Genomic DNA, 18,434 nt, shown 5'->3' on the forward strand with positions numbered 1-18,434 from the left:
CAACAACACAACCAACATATTTTCTTGAAAATAAAACGAGTTTGGCGTGTGGGGGAAAGGACCAACCCCAACACTATGAATTCACATTCCTCAATAGGGATCACCTCCGACGATATCCACGACGATTTTGACGAAAATCGTTGTTTCTTCTTCTCCTTCTCCTCTTCTTCTCTCTCAAAGCCCTAACCCTCACTCTCACTCTTTTTTAAAAAAAAAAAAAAACTGATCTAAAAATCAGCTTAGACCCTTTAAATAACCAAAAGAATTGGTTAGGGAAAAGACCAAAATACCCTTACAATTTTCGGACGGACTTCCCTGCCAACTGCCCAACTTCCAAAGGGCATAACTCACTCATACGATCTCGGAATCGAGCAAACTTGGTGGCGTTGGAAAGATCATTCATAAGCTTCGCAAACATAACTGGAATTGCACCTAACTCATCCTGAGCTAGGAGTTATGACTGCTCAAAGTTGGCCAAAAGAACTCACTTTTTCCCATACTTAGCCAATTTTCCAGATCGTTAATTCTTTCAAAAAAAAAAAATTCAATTCTAAGCCTCTTCATAGTTATTTCAAATTGTCGGATGTTATAATAGGGATAAGGGTCTGAAAAATACCCCAACTTTGGTTGAAATTGTTGTTACGATACCAAACTTTATGGAGGACCTATTACCCCCTTGAACTATTTAATAGCGTATTTTTTACCCTCTGAACTATTTAATAGCGTATTTTAAAGGTATATATGTGCCGTGGACACATTATTATTTATAATTTTACATTATTTTTTATGTCCACGTGGGCAAATATATATGTTTAAAATACAGTATTAAATAGTCTGGGGGTAATAGGTCCTCAATAAAGTTTGGTATCATAACAACAATTTCGGCCAAAGTTGAGGTATTTTTCAGACCCTTATCCCTAAATTATATTATACAAAATTCGGAAACAACACGTTTATACGAACTTTAAGAAGTTATACACAAAATGATTGAATGTATAAGGTGACAAAATTGAAAATCCAAAGGAAATTATCGTCATATACAAATACAAACGATCGTATACACAAGAATTGTTAGAGCTTGTTTGGTATTGCTGCTGGGAGGCAAAAATGTTTTTTTTTTAGAAAAAAAAACACTTATTTTGAGAAATTAAGTGTTTGGCAAATTCTTAAAACTACTTTTAAATGGAAGCGGAAACAATTTTTCTGCTATTGGGAAGAAACTAAAAAATTCTGTTTTAAAAAAAAAGCATTAGCAGAAATAGAAAACCAATTTTTTAAGACTAAAATATCCCTTACATACATACATATTTATCAATATATCTCTTATTAATTAATCGACATATCTCATAAGTTTGGTTGATTTTTATTCAAGAATTTTATTTTTTATAATAAATTTTTTATTTTATTTATATTTTATATTATTATTTATATATTATATTGTATATATTACTTTATGTATTATTTTACAGAATTATAAATAAAAGCAACAACGATATTTTTGTTGTATTAAAAAGGAGAAAAAATAACAATGAAAGATTTAGATCCTCCAAAAAAAGTAACAAATAACAAAAAAAAATAATCTTAATTTGCGTATTATTTTATTTTAGTTTGAATTTTTAAAACATTAAAGTATTATAACAAAAAAAGGATAATAGCTAAGATTGAATCCGAAATATAGGTAATAAATAACAAAAAAGATTCTTCTTTTAAAAAAAAATCAACAATATTTATCTATGTACAATATTGATTGAAAATTTGAATATGTACATTTCAAATAATTAAATTAAAAATGTAATTAAAATTTTTGTATTAGATGTTTAAAATAGTTTCTCTCTATAAAATATTCTTACTGTTAAAAGCACATCGATACTTGTCATTCTTCGTAATTTGACTCTCAAAAGCACTTTGTAAAGAAAATAAGTCAATTACAAATTGCTTATCAAAAACACTTTTCAAATGAATTCACCAAACACAAATTGTTTTTTTTAAAAAAAAAACACTTTTCTAAAAAACTATTTTTAAAAGTGCTTCTAAAAATAAGCAGTTTTTAGCAGCAATTAGCAGCAATGTCAAACAGACTCTTAGTTGCGAATTATAAAATGTGGCGAATTATACAAACTCGAAGTCAACCAACGTAATTAATGGTTAATGTTAGTCGCAAGTGGTAATTATAACAAATTATAACTATGATGAATAATTAAGTAGTATAAGTTTGCTTAACCACATAATTTTTTCTATTATTAATTGTAGTTATTTTTAATGCATTTATCAAAGTATTGAATTTATTATATTTAAACAATAATATAATTAAATTATTATTTTTAAGAGAGGTGTCAAATTAATACTAGACAAAAATGAAGGAGGAAGTATTATTTTACTTTTATTATTTTACTCCCTAATTGAGAGTGGGAGTAGTTGGGTGCATTGCCATTAATTAGTAGTATTACACTAATTTGACGGTTTGACATATTAAACCAGAGTGGCAGGGCCCAATTGTCATCAACGTGTCATTGTCTTATTTGTTCGAACATGTCATAGACAAAGTGGAGTCTCATTCGTCAAAACTCAAAACATAATATCTTTGTTTTCTTGTTTCTTTCAGGATTTTGATTGTCAATTTTCGTAATCATATTTTCCTCTTTGTTTCGTGTGCTCGGTTACCGATAAAATTAAATCTTTTAAATTTGTATTTAAACGTTAACTATGATAACCAATCAATTATCATATTTTTAAGAAACTCATATTATGCAAATTATTGCACAACGTTTTGAAAATACTTTTTTCGTTTTTTTTATATGTCATCCTTACTATAAATAGTTGATTCATAATATCTGTCATTTTCATAAAATCAATGCATAAATTACAATATTATTCATATTATACTTTTGTAAGTTATTTGCCTTGAAATATAAATTTGACCAACATAGAAAAATTTAGTGAATAATTCATGTTCATAGGTCAAATTAATTAATCAAAATAAATTAATTCATATTCATTGGTTGAAAAGTTGACTTCAACAAAGACAAAAAATAATTAAGGGTAGAATAGTAAACTTACTTAATTTCTTAATGCACATGAAATAAATAATGGTGACATATAAATAGGAACGGGAGAGTATTAATTAACACAGACTTGCCTTATTTATAATAATTTCTTGTTTTTCATTCGCAGTACCTACCTATATGAGAGCCCAACCAAATTTGAATTCGCGCTTGAAAGTCCAGACAGGTAAAACCTTTTTTAACAAAGGTGATTCTGTACTCAAGCCGACTTGAATCCGAAATCTTTAGTTAAGGATGAAAGAATATTTCCTACTCCACCAGACCACTACAATATTTGTTAGTGTCCTATTTATTACTCCAGTCCAGTAACAACTTTTTTATTTGTTATGATAATTATTCTATCACCCAAAAAAAAGAGACTATAACTAAAATTTGCTTGTAGATTACGAAATACTACCCTCTTTTAAAAATTTATTATAATATTTATAATAATTAATATATAATTTTAAATCTTGTAATCGATCTAAATATAAGTAACTAACTAATGTTTAAAATAAAATATAATTTTTTTCTTGATATAATAAAATAGATAAATAAAATAAAAATATATGTTTGGTACAATAAATGAGTAAAAATGAATAAAAGGAGTAGTATTTAATATCTTTTTTAACATAATATATGTATAATAGTGAGAAAAGAAAAACATATAATAAAACGTTTTCTATAAATACTAAACGGACGGAGCCATTTCTCAATTTATTGTTTGTTTCTTCCCCTCCTTTTGAAAAACTCACAAGAACAAGAAGAGGAGCTAGTAGAAAAGAAAAAAATGGGGAGATCACAGATCTGTAGTGCTTTAGCAATTTTAGCTTTGTTCTTCTTCTCTTCAGCTTTGGCAGATGATGTCGTTGTTTTGACCGAAGAGAACTTCGACAAGGAGATCGGTCACGATCGCGCCGCTCTCGTTGAGTTCTACGCTCCTTGGTTCGTACATCTTTCTGATTTTCTTTACCAATTATGCGGATATATTATCTTCTTTTGATTTAGTAATTTGCGAATTTTGATAGATGCACTGTATTGTGAATGTCAGTGTTCTGTTAATTGTGTGTTTCGGTAATTAGATCTGTGATTTTCTTGATCTAAGATAGTGTGATCCGATTTGATTTGCAATAGCTAAGATGTAGTTATTGCTTCGTAATATAATCGATTTGATTAATTTGTTCGTTTCCTAGAGTTGTTTTAGTTCATTTGATTGTCAGTGTGTTGTGCACTGCAGCAAATTGATTTAAGTTTCTTGTTTCTTGAGGTTTTTAGATGTTAAGTTTCTCATGATTGGATATAACGATGTGTGATGTGCTATTGTAATTCTAGATACTATTATTGCAGAATCTTGAGCCTAAACTAATATCTCAGGAGTGTTTATGGGATTGATTTGAGTATAGTGTTATATGGGTGCAAATCTTGCTTTTGTATATGGAGTTCTTGTTGATTTTTAATTACTGAGATGCGTGAGTGCTAAATATGTAAGGTTGCTGCGAGATCGAATACTTCTAGGTTATGATGTGGACTAATTGGGTTCATATATTGGCCATGGGCAGGTGTGGGCACTGTAAAAAGCTTGCTCCCGAGTATGAAAAGCTTGGTGCAAGTTTCAAGAAAGCAAAGTCTGTTTTGATCGGAAAGGTTAGTTCTTTTGAATATGAAATGTGCTCTCAGTTTTTCATTGTGCTTGAATCATATGTAATGGAGCTCTTTCTGTGGCTGAGGCCGTAAAAGTTTTCCCTCTCTTTTTGTGTTTCTTTCCTCAATGTATCATACTTCTATTTTCCTTAAAGAAACTGCCGAATTCCTCCTATGTTTACTACTCATTCATTTTGTCTTGTGGAGAACTTTGAGCAACTTAACCAAGTAGATGGTTGTGATTTGTGCCTGATTCAGTCGATTATTTCATTTTATCTGATGGGAATGTAGTTATGCAAAATAAAAAAGAATAGGAAAGGAAAAAAGAAGTGTGTAACTGTGTATTCCTGTTTCTCCCATAAGAGAAGGTTATGTTATTGGTTTCATGTGGTGGGGTAGTTTGGGAAAAGTTCCTTTGGATAGTGATAAACTGATTATTTGGTTTGACAAATTTAGTTGGATTGGATGGAACACTGGGTTCATTTATTTTTTTACCTGTATTAGCAAATGCATTTTTTATTTGTAATTCAATTTGTTTCACCTAATTTAATGGAATTTTTCTTCTTTTTATTTTAAGCCGGTATAATAGAGTGCTGCATGACATAATCTGATGGCTCAACATAGCTGTTGCAATTAGGCAACAGGTGTGTAGAAATCATCCATCAGTTATTGCTTTCAACATACCATTGTTTAGAGGTTGAGCTGAGAATTACCTGTAACTATTGGTTTCCTTCTATAAAAATCTTAACCTATTTGCCAGCATTTTCGTTTCTCTGAAAAGCCAATCATGATGAAAATGAAAATTTTACCAAATGCTAACATTCTCTTCATTGCCTTTTTATTTATTTTTATTTTGACAAATACTTAAGTCTTTTTTCCGTTAATTTTTCCCTGTTTTTCAATTTTTGTTTTGTTAAGTTTGTGATGATTCTTAGAAACAATTCTCTGTAGATTGATTGTGACGAACATAAGAGCGTTTGCAGCAAATATGGGGTTCAAGGTTACCCCACTATCCAATGGTTTCCAAAGGGATCACTGGAGCCAAAAAAGTATGTTCATTAATTCTTGCATACTTACAAATCAGTTTTTGATTGCTTTTTTCTTTGTGATTCTTTTGCCCTACTTCTTACAATTTTTCTTATTGCAGATACGAAGGTGCACGATCTGCTGAAGCCCTTGCTGAGTATGTGAACAGCGAAGCAGGTATTAAGCTTGCCTTTGCAGCTTGAGTTTTTACCAGTAGAATGAGTTGGCTGATTGTGTATATAAGTATGTGGTGACTTTTATTGTATTTTTGGACTCCAATTCAGAATATGATATGCTACTACTTATGTTGACATTCTGTCATGGATCTATCCGAGCTTTTATGCCTTGTGTTGTAACAACGGTTGAATGTTGTCATCCATATCTGAAATTATATTACCTTCCTTAAAAAAGTCATCCATATCTGAAATCTCCCTGCTCTGTTAGTACGAGTGTGAGTGGCAACTTGGGTTGGGGAAATAACATTGTGAAATCTTTAAGATGGTTGAAGAAATAAATTGACACCTTTATATTTGTAGTCTTAATCTCTCTCCGTCCCTCTGCATGTAGTGAAGCTCACTTCGTTAAGCTCCTTTTCCTTAAGGTCAGCTTCCTTGAACCATATCAGGTTATTTACTTCTCGAGGATTTATACTATTTATCCAAGAGCATCGAGTACTTAGGATATTCATATTCTCTGTAACGGCAATCTGTTCATCACTTTCTGTTAGTTCAGAAAAGGAGAGGGGAAGGTGGAGTTTACTGGTGAGTTGGTGAATTGTTCTCAGAATGTGACAGACAGCTGTACAGTGTGCTCCATATGGTCAACGTCAATTTACCTAGAAGATGGTTAAGGGATTCCCAAAATCTGTTTGAGACTCCCTTCTGAATGGCTTATTTTCCTTTATTTAGATAATGGGTTTGGACGTGTAACTTTCAAGTATAAACTTTGGTTTCTCTTGTTAAATTTTGAGGCGAAAATGGGTTTTCGAAGTTGTGTGTTATTCTTCAGAACTGTGTTTTACTGCTTATAACTTAAGTTTCATTGGTGATACACACACAATAGAGCTCTGAGTTATTATAGAAGGGAAGGATGTGTGATACTCTATTAACTTAAAATTTCATTTTGCTATGTTGAACTTCCAGGGTAAACACATCTCTGGTTTTTTAAAAATTGCTGTTTGTATCATTTCTTCTAAACTTTTATCACGAGGAAATTTAAATTTCTTTTGTGCTTAGTGTAACCTGAAGATTAATTTGGAAGTAGATAAGTACTATGTCTGCTGGTTTTTCAATCCTATAGGATTTAGCATCCTTTTTTTTAATCAATATAACTTGTTGATGGTGAGGAGGATGATAAAGTGGTATTTTAATTTTGAGAAAAAATGGTAACGGCAAATATCTCCAGACCTTCAAGTGGATTATATCAAATATGCAGTTCTGACACTTCTGTTATCCTATTTTAGGGACTAATGTGAAGATTGCATCTATCCCATCTAGCGTTGTGGTGCTATCTTCAGATAACTTTGATGAAATTGTGCTGGATGAGACCAAGGATGTGTTGGTTGAATTTTATGCACCATGGTAAAATTTTATGATTATCTGCTTGGGAATAAACAAATCTTTAATAGACTAGAGGTGCTACGAGTTCAATATAGCTGGTTCTGAGTTCAGTGAGCCAAGGGTCATCTTTTTTCCATCTACATCTCTGATTTATGCTTTACTTTGTGTGTAGGTGTGGTCATTGCAAAAGCCTTGCTCCTGTAAGTGCATTAACGTCTTATTTTGAAACCTCTAAGAGCTAAGTTACTATGTGAAGAGATCTGAATTCATATCTGTTTATGAATGCAGATTTACGAAAAGGTAGCTACAGCATTCAGACAAGAGGAAGATGTTGTTATTGCAAACCTTGATGCCGATAATCACAAGGATCTTGCAGAGAAGTAAGTTCTACTTGTTAACTAATGTCACAAAGCACTCCTTAAACTGCATATTTGCACCAGCTTATTGAAATGTCAAAGCCGTCAAGTTCTTGTCATGACTCCTCAATCATCACCCTCTCCCTAATGCGTTTGCTTCTATAAACTTATAGAATAACTTCATGAATCTTCCACCCCTTGCGGATTCTTCAAGATACTCCAACTACCTGGCCCCTCATTATATTTTCATTAAAACAATAATTTGTGTCTAATGTTAGAATGTAATTATAGCCATCCCACTTACTCCAAGACAAGCATATTGGGGAGGCCACAATGGAGGCTTTATTTTTGGGTGTGATATAGATGATAGACAATAGATATCAGGAAATATGAGTTGTGTTGTGTGACCCTGTCAGCATCTGGCTGGGGAAAGAAAATATGGCTACCCAATAGCATACATCTAGCAATTCTTACGCCATAGTCCATCTAGTAGTGTAGTTAACTTCCAAAAACTGATCAACTAAGGAATAGAAAGAGAGGTGATGAGACAAAGCCATTGCATTTTCTCTTTTTCAAAGTTAAATGTGTGTTTCTTTTTTCGTCTAAAAGGGTAGGTTTTGTCCATTCCGCATTTATGAATTCCAAAGTATGTTGGCTGTGGAAATAGTTTGTCCCCGACTTCACGTTCCCTCAGTGTCAGGATATATGTTTCTCTGTTCCAAATTTACCCTTTTCTGTTACTGTTTTGGTGTCTCTGTCCAGCTAAACAAAGTCCTCCCTTCCATTCTATCTCGATCTCTCTGAACACATGTACATTCTTGCATGCACATGCATCATAATAATGTAAAATTTTGCTAACCAGGTATGGTGTAAGTGGCTATCCCACACTGAAATTCTTCCCAAAGGGAAACAAAGCTGGTGAGGATTATGATGGTGGCCGAGACGCAGATGACTTTGTCAACTTCATCAATGAGAAGTGTGGCACTAGCCGTGATTCAAAAGGACAATTTACTTCAAAGGTTAGTCAACAGCTGAATAAAGTGATAAATTAGAACATTATAACATCATTTTGTCCTTGCCTTTTAACTTTCCTTTGTACCTCATGGCAATAGGCGGGTATCGTCGAATCACTGGATACATTAGTGAAGGAGTTCGTCAGTGCCACAAACGAGGAAAAAAAATCTGTATTTAGCAAGATGGAAGATGAAGCTGGAAAACTGAAGGGTTCTGCTGCAAGGTAAGATTGCATTGAAATGTATATTCGTCATAGAACACCTTATATTTTTGAGGTGTAGCATGGTTCCGATTACATTGTTATGTTACTTGAGTAGCAAAGCAAGCAGGAAGAACTGATGTTCTGCACCTGGATTCGTCTTTGGTGAGAATTTTTGTTTGCTCCTTTTTCTCAAGTCCTTTCTATATTGTCTTTCTAGGTATGGCAAGATTTACCTGAAGGCTGCCAAGAGTTCCATGGAAAAAGGAGCTGATTATGCCAACAATGAGATTCAGCGATTAGAACGCATGCTTGCCAAGGTATAACTGAACTTTCTTCTTATCCATGTGCAGCAGCTATCCCCCTCTGCTCTATCTCTGTTTTCCTGTGTCCCACACAATTTTGATTACTTGGCACAATTCCTATTTCCTGTCAATAATCCACCCGTGTTAGGTGAAAAAGGTGGTGAATTAGGAATGGAGATGAATTATGGAGCATAAATTGAAACATTACTCTGCTAATTATGTCCTTCAATTGGAATTTAATAACAATAATATGCTGATAAAAGACTTCCAGTAATCTAGTGACATAAAGTTTCGAACTGTTTTGTTTGATAATTTCCAGTACTTACCTACTTGGTTGGAGGGAACTTTGAAGTTCCTGCTTTTAACTGTTGACAGAAGTTGACTTCTCTTTTGTATGCTTGATTCTACAGTCAATCAGCCCCACTAAGGCGGATGAGTTCACCCTCAAGAAGAACATTTTGGTGACATTTGCATGAAGTCCTTGTTATTGCAGCATGTGATTATACTGCCTGGCTTGGTATCACGTGAGTTTTGCCTAAGGTCCAGAATTGCATTATCTGGTTAATCTTCTGTTGTACCTTTTTGTACTCGGAAGTATTGGACACCACAGATTTATTTAGGCATTTTGTTTAGACCGGTAGCTATATCAACTTAGACTTTATGTCAGTCATGATTAGCTCGTGACCCACAACAACTAATAGGGCCAACATTTTCAGCTTCTTTTGAACAAATAATTAGTAAAGTATTATCATCACGGCACTTTAATCTTCTAACTTCTACTGCATTAAACTAGATTTCATCTCACATTATGATGCTTTATAAGCCCTAAATGGTCTGCATCATTGTCTTGTTTGTTATTGTTGTTGGATCGAGAGGGGCTTGAATGGGTGACATAGCTCGTGAGAATTCATGTTGTAGATCCAAACTTGCCTGAGATTGAGGCATGGTAGTAGTAATAAACCACTACAGGGTTCTGACTTCAGAGTGGGGTCTTCCTGCACCTTTTCTTGTTTCTGACCTATGATGTGCAGAAAACTCTATCATCATTATGATTCTAGTGTGGGGAGGGTTGTCATTTAGCATATACAATGTGCAGTAAAGATGTTTTTTTTACAAGCATTAAACATTCCTTGGTTTAAATTAATGTCTGCGACTATACTTATTTGTTCAATTCTCATTCTCATTACCCAAAAACAAAACAAAATTTTTTTTTTGGAAAACTTCAAAAGAAATCGAAACTATCCATTGGTCACATTTCTCTTTTGTTTCTCTATAACTACCTTCCCCTTGAGTCTACTGTCTGCGTAATAATCGGATAAACAAACTGGCTAAATAGATTCTTTGGATTTATTGATGTGCTCTAAATTGGACTTCAACATGATTCTCTATTTGCTTCGAATATCTGCAGATTCAAAGTTTTCGGACAAGTAGTATACAAGAAATACTTGTAGATCTTTGAATACAAGTAAAAACTGTTACTTTTATTGGTTCATATATTTCAAATCGATGATTTTTCTGTTGGTTGGCATTGGCCAATTACTTTGTGCTTCAGATTGAGGTAAGTTAAGACTTTCTAGCCTTTGATTCGAATATGTTGTCATAATTAATGGCATTGGGGTAAGAGGGTATCGTATAGGTGATGGGACGAGCATTTATGCGGCTACCTCATCTCTTTTAGGCCGATTTATGTGATAGGAGCATTCACGCGACTTTGCTTTTAAAAAAATAAAAATTGAAGAGGAAATCGCTGCCAGACAGTGATTTTCTTAAGAAAAATTTATTTATTGACGGAGTTAACAGGGGTTAGAAATAGAGTAAATGGCCAAAAACATCCTTCAATTATAATCCAAACTTAAACTACATCCTTAGATTATAACAATGAATAAATAACATCCTTAAACTATCCTAGAAGTTACAAGTTACACCCCTATCTTAGTTTTCTGTCAAAAACTAACAGATTCAAAGAGAAAATATGTCAAGCACTTGACCTATCCCTACAAATCTACCATTATTGTCCCCTCTCCCTAGCTTCTTCAGCAAAAAGCGAAAACATTAACCTACGTTTCTTTCATTTGGAAAAATATAGATAAGAAAAAGTGGAAGATAAATATTCTACCCATACCTTGCTTTCCAATAGCTCTAATATAGCTACAAGGAATTGATGTTTGGTGAGATTAATTTATGGAATGTGCAGAATAACATGAAAAATAGTTTCTTCTCTTTAAAATTTTTATATAGCTTTTCTCAACTATATTATTCCAATTTTATTGTTTAGATAAAATAAATATAATATTATATGTAAATGAGATACATAATTTGTTTTTTAATAATATATATATATATATATATATTCTATAAGTGGATATGAGAAGGGCGGTGTATACATAGTCTTACTCTTATATTGTGAAGATTTTTATAATTAATAATTTACATCGTGTATAAATGAGATACATAATTCATCTTATACCTTTATAACTTGAAGACTTTTATATATATAATTAATAGTTATTCATTTGGAATTTATAAAACAATTTAAAGTTTACTAATAGATCAATTATTTACATGTTGAAAATGACAAACATATCAAATTTTGGTAAGAATATTATTGCATTAATTTTTATGCCGTTTGATAACGGATGGTCATGCGCTTCTGGTTGAATTAATAGTTGTATCTTAGCATAAAACTAACGGGGGGATGTAATTTGCAAGTTTTTGGATAGTTTAGGGATGCTTTTTGTTTATTATGTTAAGGAAAGGATGTAGCTTAAGAGTTGGATATAATTGAGGGATGTTTTTGGCCCATACGCAAAGATATTGCTGATGTGGTAGTGATTTGTCCATTTTAGTACTAAAAAGAAATTAGTGATCCTTTATGCATTTTGGAAGAAAAAAAAGTGGCTTTTTTAGCTTCGGACTCTCATTACATGCTTCATATCCCAAGCCAACTTACTCACCATGTATTTCTCTTTCCCTACACCATGCCAGTTGACAAGACAAGTTTCACTCAGTGAACGTTGGACAACTGAAAACTGAAGTAAAATAAGGCCCAAAAGTCTTGCGCTGAGATTGGGACCTGTTCCAACATCTCAACTTGACCCAGTGAACTAAATTCATTTCGTGTAATTTTTAGAGTGGTAATTTCTTAATTAATGATTTATAAAGAAAGAGTAATTTACAAATTTATAGAATTACTCTACCAAGGCGTCTGGAATAATTATTGATTAAGTCAAAGTCTGGTTATGGTATAAAAGAATCAAGTTAAAGAGAACACGATTTAATTCATTAATCATCTAATTTATTACTTAATCATTGTAAGTTAAGTCTGTGTACACTCTATCTTTTCCGAATCGAGATTAAAAAAAAAAAGAAAAAAAAAGGTAGCCAACAAAATTGTATATATTTTAGTACTAGTCGACAGGTTCCACTAATTGGGGCCAGATCACTTTTCGTACTTCTCAGTTTCATGTGAGTTTTCACTATCCACCATATAGGCTGCAACCACACAAACAATATATGGTTTCACTATTGTTTCGTTTTTATTATATAGTCTTTCCAAGGATGACAAAATATTGATGTGAGAATTAAAGTTTATTTCTACCACACATAATGTCGTACGTGCATATGCTAACCATTTCCTTGTTATGTAAATATAAGGCATTTTATTTGCGAGAAATCAAATTTATATTTTTATATTTTTGAGATTTTTGAAAATTATTTTCTTCTATTTATTTTGTAACTGGTCAAGATATTTTAATTTTTCGTTTTATTTATTTATAGAATCAAATTTAAAAAGAAAAATTTATTCACACCTTTATTTTAGCCTCAGAGAGAAATAAAGCTATTGACTATAAGGTACGTTGCGTTACATTGCCTAATTGATAGAGTTTTTTGTTTGGTATAGCACCATATGTAGAAATTTGTCTACCTTTCATTTATCTTAGGGCATCGAAAGAAATTTCTAGTCAATTTTTCCGATGCTTCAGATATGAAGAATTTGATTAATCGATTTGGGAAAAATTGGAAAAACAAAACCTCCTCTTTCCCCAATTGGTGCACATGTTTGAAACTCCAATTTTTTCCTCTTCCCAACTTAAATATAAAACTTTTTTGCGTCCTTATCACTAAAACAAAGCCCCCCAAGCAACTTGTTTCATTTAAAAATATATATATTTATTTCTTTCTTTGTTGATTGAACTTTGTAAATTTAGAAGAAAACAAGAATTAAATAGGACGATTCAATAACGCAATAAAATTGTAGGCCCTTTCTGCCAGATTTTTCCAGCTAATTTCTGGTCACTTACTCAGTCCAACAAATTAAAAGATCAGTTAAAAACCTTAAGTAAAACTGGCACTTCTTTCTGAAGCATAAAATCTACCAAAAGGTAATTTCCAAATTTTATATACCTTATTTTCTTCAAGAAACAAGAATCAAGAATAACTCTTTCTTTTTTTTTCATGTTAGTCTTACTTTCACGTTTAGTTCATTTAAAAGAAAATGACTCTTTTAACTTCAACTTTTCTCCGTACATGTTTCATACAATAAGATTCAAAAGTCTTATTTACTTCTTTAAACATAAGTGTCATATCAAAATCAGACAAATAAATTGACACGAAGGGAATATATTTATCATCAAAGGACTTGCATTAACATCTAACTTAAACATAGAAAGAGTAACCAGCAAGGGTTATGGAGGAATGACAAGTACTTCTTTATTCTTAACCAGAGGTCTCGGATTCAGATCCCCATGAGTACATAGTCGTCTTTGTTAGGGACCGCTTTACCCTAATGTAAGATTTCTCGATGCGAATCCAAATTTAGTTGCGTTCTAATGTAGGTAAGTGGGAAAACATAAAGAGTATATCAGGTGATTTTATTAATTGACCATATATACTATAGTTCAGCTATGTCTCTATCCATATAATTTCAAGATTTAAGACAAGTATGGGGTGTTTGGTTTTCTAATGGTCCCCAAAACAGTTTGTTTATTATCTTCATACAAAGGGTACTATTGTAGAATCATGATTAGTGTTTTATCCCAATTCCGAAGGGACCATATGTAACAATAATATGACAATTACTATGCTCCAACAAATATATGTATATCATCTCTATTTCACTGACATATAGATAACACAAGGATAAGATTTTGAATAGATATTCTACTTCATTTAATATACTTTTTTTTAAACTATTGATGGGCAATTTATTAAACTGATACGTAACATGACAACAGATTCTCTCGAATGTAAATTTGGGTCCAAAGTAAACCATTGCTATTGGAACAAACAAATAGAAAACAACCCTTTCTGAGCTGCGGAACTAACAACTCTATTAGAAAATAGTGACTATTACACAGAACTAGGGGTGGAAAAATCAAATCCAATCAGTCCAACACGACTCATTCTATTTAGGTTTGATTTTGTTATTGATCTGCCCATTTGTTAGCTCAATCCATTTCAACCAACCCATTTCAACCCATAACAAACAAAGCTAAACTTAGTAAAAATTAGGCGGGTTAAATTATGATCCGTTACTAATCCGTTGCTTAACCCATTTTGACCCAAACAAATTTGGGTTGAGTTGGGTCTTGAAGCGTTGACCGATTTTGATCCGCCCAAATTTAACCCAATCCACCCAATTGTTACCCCAACAAAGAACACTATACAAGGATGCTTGATTGAGCGTCTATCCAAAACATGCAAAGTAAAATAGCGGTAAATCAACTAGATATAAATCAAGAACTCTACCTATGTTGTAAGTGACGAGTCATGATTTTCGTTGAGGGAGTACGATAAAAAAGGAAGTACTGTATGTTATATTGACAACAGATGAATGATTAAGGCAAAGGCCATGTTAGTATGTTGCTTAATGTGAAACTACTTTACGTCAACATCTAGGTAAAAAGAGACCCCATGAGAATGATTTAACAAAGCTTCACTAGTATTATTTTTATTTTCATCCAGATCTGCTTTGTCCATATTTCAGGACTAAAGTCTATAGTATATATAAAAATAAAATATTCCAAGAAGATGAGACAAAAAGCTGCTCCTTCAACACCTTTTCAACTTCACTTTATTAGATGCAAAAAGGAAAAACAAACCCAACCTTAGGCCATTATACATCACTTTTGAGTGGTATTTTTTATAGCTCTCTTTTTTTTTTTTTGTTATAATATATAAAGAGAAGGGGTATTAGAGCCAGTTTGTGCATATTTGGATTAATTTCATTTGGACTTTTTAATTCTTTAGATAAACTAAATTTTGGACAAATAAAATGAAGTTATTTAGTGTTTTTATCTTAGTTGAAATTTGAAGTTGGGATGCTTCGATGCAAAAGCGTGAGAGATTGATTATGAATGATTTCAAGAGAGATTTAAACAAAATATGATACATCTTCAACTTATCGAGAGCATAACAAGATAGGAGATTGTGAGGTTATAAATTAGGGTAGCTAAACGAGTGTTGTGTCACTTATCATTTACTCATAAATACTACTCCTGGTATTCTCTACATTATTCCTATAATTTCTTGTCCTCTGATTTCTTTTACTATTTGTTGCTTCTTGTTTTCAAAATAATTATTGCTAGAAAGGTTTTGTCATGATTTTTATGTTAGTTTGCCCTAACTTCTTCACTTCTGATATCCCTTTTTCTATACGATTTTAAGTTGTTCTTCCATTAAGGCGAAAGTTTATAAAAAACAATCTCTGCACTTCAAAAATAGAAGTAAGATCTACATTTATTTAATCTTTCATAGACCCATTTTGTGAAATTATACTAATAATATTAAAATTTAAACTTAAAATCTCATAATTTCCTTGAAAAAATTCACCTCGTGATTCATAGTTCACTTGCACTTATTACTGGGTCATCCCATTATGACTATCCCATTCGATATTTGTTATTCCTTATATATTGTTTCACTCATGCTAGCTACTTCATATATTTCAATTATTGCAAACCTATTTTCTTTTTAAAATTATTTTCAAAAGAACATCATTTTTCTAGAATTTGAAAATAATATTTTCATTTTAATCTTAAAGGAACTGTAGAGGAAACATGATGAAAATCACAAGTTACAAGAAAAGTAATTTTCTTTTATTAATTTTGTGCTCAATTAGACAAGTATGGGGGTATATCTCTTTAATCAACCATCTTAATCAGTAGAGAGCATATGCTAAAACAAGGCTGGCCTACAGAAGATACAGACAAGAACAACTCAAAACTTCTGATGATACATAATTTATTGTTTGACAAAAGGCAACAGTATCTTTTTTTTTTTTTTTTGGGTAATGGGTTTCGGTGTGGTGTGTAGGGGCCTTCTGTCTACTATTTACCCGCTGCCAAAGGCCCTCTGCTCCATCTCCATGTGCGTCAAATCATAGGTTCTTAAGAAAAATAATGTGCACTGTGTGTGTAAATAATGCAAATTCACATTCATGTGTATATCCAATGTCCTATCACTTCATATCATTCCAACAAACCTTTTAGGCTCCACACGGCACCCAAAATGATCTTTGTACCCTTCCCTTTTCCTTCCCATAACAACACATTTTAGGGGTGTGCTAAGTCAATTGTAATTAAAAGTGTAAAAGACAAATCTACTGGGAATATCAGGGATGAGGAGTCATGAAGAATATTAACTACCCTATCCCCACAACAGCTTAGCTAAGCAATTTGTATTCTAGTGCTGCAAATTTGCCATAAGCAAAGATCTAATAGGGAGTTTTAAAGGTGGCCTTTCTCTTTCTTTGAGCCCACAAAGGGAGTAGAAAGAAATGATCTCATGAATCTCTTTTTTTAACAAAGCAAAAATGGAGGATCTAACAAGAAAATGCCACAAGAGTTTACCATGAATGGCTAAACAAAATCCCAACATTAAGCATTTTTGAGGATTTTTTTAGTACATACACAAAGAGATAACAGAATAGCATAAAAACAATACCATAACAAGGAAATAAAAATCTATACAATCAACTTAAACGTATCTCTCATCTCTTGATGGAAGATGGATGATAGATATAGTAATAATAATAATAATGATTGATTAGATATACAATTTTTTTTTTTACCTTGAAGAAACTGGATTCAAAGCTCTAGCAAAGCCATTCATGGCTCCATAACTCTTTGAACTGAACCCTAAACATCCAAGCAGGCCTTGCCTATATGGCAAGAAAGTTTTCTTCCTCATTTCTTCTGATTGAGCTCGGTTTGTAGTGTAATGCAATTCATGAGGCGATGGAGGAACTCTTCTCTTCCCAATCCCACTTCCATTCACGGGCTTTTTCTTCTTCTCTTTTGTATTCCCATTTTGTTTATCTTTTTTTGTTTCAGATGTATTTGCAGAATCAGTTGGAGTTTTGTTGGTTGCAATTTTGTCAAGCTTTTTGTCTTTCACAGGTGAAAATGATATCCCACTCCAAAACTTGTGGCCGTTGTTTCTTCCTTCGCTTTTACTTCTATATAAAAACTCCTTCAGGAATACCCATCTTTTTGAACTCCTCCCGACTGAAGAAGACCTCGAAGAAGATCCAGAAGGGCATGGCGTCGTTTCATTCGAAGTTTCTTCTTCATCATCTTGCTTAATCTCTTCATTTTCATTCTTCTCTTTCTTCTTCTCATTGATTACTACTTCCAATTCCTCCTCTTCATAATCCTCCTGCCATTCATACGACGTCGTCCGAAGTGGTGACATGGATCTAGTCCTTCTCCTCAATGATCTACTCCGCAGCTTCAAATCTCTTCCTCTGCAACTTTTCTCTTCTTCATCCTCATTTTCGTCGAGATCAAGCAATGGTGCTAGGACTTGTGGACGTTTAAGGTGAGTGGACAGCTTCATCGGCCGGATCTGTCCGTTTAAGAACAACTCATCAGCCGAGCTCATGGATCCATCGGCGCCGCCGCCGCCCTCAGTGGTAAGTCTAGCAGAGAAATCAAAATCTTCAGAAGGTGATGAAATTGTAGTGCTAACAGCATTTTTCACGCTGGTAGTTGATAAAACGAAATGCATAGGACTCGCCGGAGCACTGTAATAGAAGCCACAGTGTGGTTGACCACGGCCTGGACTTGACGGAGCACTAACATATGGAGTTGAACATGAACTATCAATATCGTCTGAAAACATGCCGGCTTCCGCCGCCGAACCAGTTTCATGTTCGGATTCCGGCACGGCGGAGGAAGTGGTGATGATGGAGGAGTGATTTTCGAGGGGTTTCATTATTTTCTGCGAAAGGTTTGTGCTGGGAATGTGTAGTGAGTGATGTATGCATAAAAAATAGAGAGAAGTAGGAGGGG

At 33.0% G+C, this 18,434-nt stretch overlaps 2 protein-coding genes across 2 annotated transcripts; one reads left to right on the forward strand and one right to left on the reverse strand.

Moving 5' to 3' along the window:
• The first annotated feature begins 3,750 nt into the window (after positions 1 to 3,750).
• On the forward strand, positions 3,751 to 9,910 carry LOC125851296 (protein disulfide-isomerase like 2-1). Its single transcript, XM_049531087.1, has 12 exons — positions 3,751 to 3,986; positions 4,601 to 4,685; positions 5,634 to 5,731; positions 5,830 to 5,885; positions 7,171 to 7,288; positions 7,440 to 7,467; positions 7,556 to 7,647; positions 8,486 to 8,642; positions 8,736 to 8,860; positions 9,057 to 9,156; positions 9,552 to 9,821; positions 9,858 to 9,910. The coding sequence occupies exons 1-11, from the start codon at positions 3,832 to 3,834 to the stop codon at positions 9,615 to 9,617; spliced, it is 1,080 nt and encodes a 359-aa protein (XP_049387044.1). The 5' UTR covers positions 3,751 to 3,831; the 3' UTR covers positions 9,618 to 9,821; positions 9,858 to 9,910.
• Positions 9,911 to 16,986: 7,076 nt separating this feature from the next.
• LOC125851247 (uncharacterized) lies at positions 16,987 to 18,434 on the reverse strand. The gene has a single exon (XM_049531030.1). The coding sequence runs from the start codon at positions 18,355 to 18,357 to the stop codon at positions 17,209 to 17,211; it is 1,149 nt and encodes a 382-aa protein (XP_049386987.1). The 5' UTR covers positions 18,358 to 18,434; the 3' UTR covers positions 16,987 to 17,208.

Source organism: Solanum stenotomum, chromosome 1, assembly GCF_019186545.1.
Source record: "Solanum stenotomum isolate F172 chromosome 1, ASM1918654v1, whole genome shotgun sequence".
Lineage (NCBI taxonomy): Eukaryota > Viridiplantae > Streptophyta > Magnoliopsida > Solanales > Solanaceae > Solanum > Solanum stenotomum.

Excerpts from the sequence above, each read along its gene's own strand:
- LOC125851296 (XM_049531087.1), top strand. The coding sequence starts at position 3,832 with ATGGGGAGATCACAGATCTGTAGTGCTTTAGCAATTTTAGCTTTGTTC. Across the intron at positions 5,732-5,829 it reads GGATCACTGGAGCCAAAAAA|ATACGAAGGTGCACGATCTG; the intron begins GTATGTTCATTA and ends TTCTTATTGCAG. Across the intron at positions 7,648-8,485 it reads CACAAGGATCTTGCAGAGAA|GTATGGTGTAAGTGGCTATC; the intron begins GTAAGTTCTACT and ends TTTGCTAACCAG.
- LOC125851247 (XM_049531030.1), bottom strand. The coding sequence starts at position 18,357 with ATGAAACCCCTCGAAAATCACTCCTCCATCATCACCACTTCCTCCGCC.